At 48.4% G+C, this 3,362-nt stretch overlaps 1 protein-coding gene across 1 annotated transcript in view; it reads left to right on the forward strand.

Annotated features, from left to right (window-relative positions):
- The first annotated feature begins 2,083 nt into the window (after nt 1-2,083).
- Nucleotides 2,084-3,362, forward strand: part of FBXW8 (F-box and WD repeat domain containing 8) — a 123,674-nt gene continuing 122,395 nt past the window's right edge. Inside the window, exon 1 of the mRNA XM_032240879.1 lies at nt 2,084-2,490. Within this exon, the coding sequence (XP_032096770.1) occupies nt 2,173-2,490 (318 nt within the window). The 5' untranslated portion in view covers nt 2,084-2,172. The remainder of the gene's footprint in view (nt 2,491-3,362) is intronic.

Consider the following 3,362-nt stretch of genomic DNA (forward strand, 5'->3'; position numbering starts at 1 on the left):
GGCTCAAAAATGCTCTTTCAATTAACTGTCCGTTCTTCCCTGTCTCATTCTTCTTAGTCTCCCAGGCCTCTTTTCTGGAATCACTGCCCTAAATAAACTAGCTGCCTACAAACCCAGGGCTCAGACTTGCTTACTGCAGGAACCTGGGCTAGGACAACAGTCACTGTAGAAAATTAGACTATACGGTTGGGCATGGTGGTTCACACCTGTAATCCCAGCATTTTAGGAGGCTGAGGTAGGCAGATTGCTTGAACACAGGAGTTTGAGACCAGCCTGGACACCATGGCTAAACCCTCTCTACTAAATAAATAAATAAATAAATAAGTTGGGCGTGGTAGCACATGCTGTAGTCCCACCTACTCAGGAGGCTGAGGCAGGAGGATTAATTGAGTCTGGAAGGTGGAGGTTGCAGTAAGTTGAGGCAGCACTCCAGCCTGGGTGATAGTGTGAGACCCCGTCTCAAATGAAAGGAAGAGAAAAGAAAGGAAAAGAAAATTAGAATATGGAGATAAAGAAAAAGAAAGTGAAAATCACCCATAGTCTTGCCTTCTCTAGGAATTTCTTCCATGCAGGTTTGGGTGTATCTTCTTCCTTTTAGAATGCACATACACACTTGAAAAAAAAGATGCAACACAGGTTATAATGTATATATGGTAATATAGCCTGACTTTTTTCACTTGCTATATTGTGAAATTCTCTTCGTGTGATAAAATTTTCTTCTCCAATGTAACATTTAATAGCTTTACAGTAGTTCATTTGTTCATTCATCATTTATTGAGCAGCTACTATGTCCCAGGCACCGTTTGAGGTGCTGAAAACATAGTGAATAAAATAGATCAGGCCTCTATTCTCATGGAGCTAGCATTCTAGATAGGGTCTGTTTCTTTTTGTTTGTTTTTTTTTTTTTTTCTCTCTCTCTCTTTGTTTTTCTTTTTCTCTCTCTCTTTCCTTCCTTCCTTTCCTCCCTCTTTCCCCTCCCTCCCTCCTTCCTTCCCTCTGTCTCTTGTCTTTGTCTTTCTTTCTCTTTCTTTCTTGCTTGCTTGCTTTTCCATTTCCATTTCCATTTCTGTTTCCTTTTCCTTTTTTTTTTTTTTTTTGAGGTAGAGTGTCACTCTGTCACCCAGGCTGGAATGCAGTGGCACGATATTGGCTTACTGCAACCTCTGCCTCCCAGGTTCTGGCAATTCTCTTGCCTCAGCTTCCTGAGTAGCTGGGTTTACAGGTGTATACCACCATGGCAAGCTAATTTTTGTATTTTTAGTAGAGACAGGATTTCACCATGTTGGCCAAGATGGTCTCGATCTCTTGACCTCATGATCCGCCGTCTTCGGCCTCCCAAAGTGCTGGGATTACATGGACTTTGGGGATGGGAGGGGGCAGCGAGGGGAGGAGTGTGTGTGTGTGTGTGTGTATAGTCACATAAAAATAAAGTCATTCTTATGCCTTTGCATTCTCCTAGCTTAGCTCCCACTTACGGGTGAGAACATATGATGGTTGGTTTTCCATTCCTGAGTTACTTCACTTAGAATGATAGTCTCCAGTCCCATCCAGGTTGCTACAAATGCAATTAATTCATTTTTTATGGCTGAGTAGTATTCCATCATATGTATATACCACAATTTCTTTTCCCACCTGTTGATTCTCTTTCAGATTTTAATTTAAATAACATCTTAAAGAGATTTGCACTGTCAATCCTTACTCCCGCCCCTTGCCTTACCTTATTTTTTTTCTTCCTAATACCTATCACTGATTCAAATGTTCGCATTTATTTGTTTAAAGTCTTCCTTCCCACTTAAATGACGTCAGGGTTTTTTGTTTTGTTTAAATGCTGAATTCTCGGTGCCTGGCATATAGTAGTCGCTCGATGCATGTTTGTTGAATGAAGGAACAATGCTTGGCGCGAAGTCAGAGCTTAGCATAAGTGATAGGCAGGAGAGCTGATGGGCTGAAGAGCAGGTGCGTAGACCTCCGTCTTGGGCGCTACAAGTCAGTAGCCTGAGCAAGTGCACCCAGGTGCAGACCGGGGGGCGTGGCGGGGGCGTGGCCGCCCACCCGGAACCCTAGAGCGACTGCGGCGGCGGTTTCCGGCCGTAGCGGACACTTCCCGTGGAGGGACTGTCCCGTGGCACCCAGCGGAGCCGAAGAGAACGTGGAGCGCCGGGAGCGGCGACGATGGACGACTGCAGCCTAGAGGAGTTCCGTCGGCGCTGGCAGGAGGAGCTGGCGCAGGCCCAGGCGCCGAGGAAGTGGCGGCGGCCCGAGGCTGCCGAGAGGCGGGCGCGACGGCCGGAGGTGGTCCACGGGCGCAGCGAACAGGCCTCGGGGGACCCGGCGCTGGCCCAGGGTCTCCTGGAGGGCGCAGGGAGGCCTCCGGCGGCGCGGGCGACTCGGGCCGAGGTGCAGGACGTGGCGAGCCGTTCCCGTTTTCCTCGGGCCCGTGAGGGCGCCGGGGGCGGGGAGCAGCTGGTGGACCAGCTCATCCGCGACCTGGTGAGTGGCCGTCGCCTCTCGCCGAGGCCCGCGCCCGCCCCTGCCCTCAGGACAAACCCCTGCAGTGATTTGGAGAGTAACTGTGTGCCTCTAGTTGCCCGAGAAAATGAGTAGACGCACAAACACCGATGTTTGTGCGTGCATAGGGTCTTTCTGGAAGCAGCGCTTCTCAGTCGGGGCGATTTTGTTCCCCCAGATTTGGCAATGTCTGCAGAGATTTTTGGGTATCTCATCGGGGTGTGTATGTGTGCATGTTACTGGGCATCTAGTGGGTAGAGGCCAGAGATGCTCGTGAACATCCTGCAGTGCACAACAGGACAGCACGCACAAAAAATTATCTAGGCCAAAATGTCAGCGAGTGTGTGTGGGGTTGAGAAATCCTGCCCTTGAAAGCTACCTAAACTTTGGACAAAGGTTGCTTTTGAAAAGGAGGACCCAGGTAATGAATAGGAAGGAATTTTAACTTTTCTTTGCATACTGTTTGCACTAATTTTTGTAACCGTGCACGTATTCAAAAAGATTCAGAAAAAAAGGAAGGAGAGGGGGAAGAACTCTTGGGCACTTTCATTAGGATTTCTTATCTTTTTGTGGGGCGTAGATCCCTTGGAGAATCTGGAGGAAGCTGGGGACCCTCTGTCGGTTAAAAATAATCCCCTTGAGAAAGTTGGGAAAATCCAGATCACCTGAAATGCATCCGTGGCTCCCAGGTTAAGAGGACAAGGCAGCAGGTTTTAATGGTTTGATTTAAATTAGGCTCAAAGAAAGGCTCTACAGAGTTCTAATTGGGAACAATTCTCTCCTCTCCCTCTCCCACCTCTCCCTCCCTCTGTCCCTCTCTCTCTCTCTCTCTCTCTCTCTCTCTCTCTCTCTCT

This window comes from Sapajus apella, unplaced genomic scaffold (genome assembly GCF_009761245.1).
Source record: "Sapajus apella isolate SASKATOON/1434 unplaced genomic scaffold, GSC_monkey_1.0 scaffold2, whole genome shotgun sequence".
Taxonomy (NCBI): domain Eukaryota; kingdom Metazoa; phylum Chordata; class Mammalia; order Primates; family Cebidae; genus Sapajus; species Sapajus apella.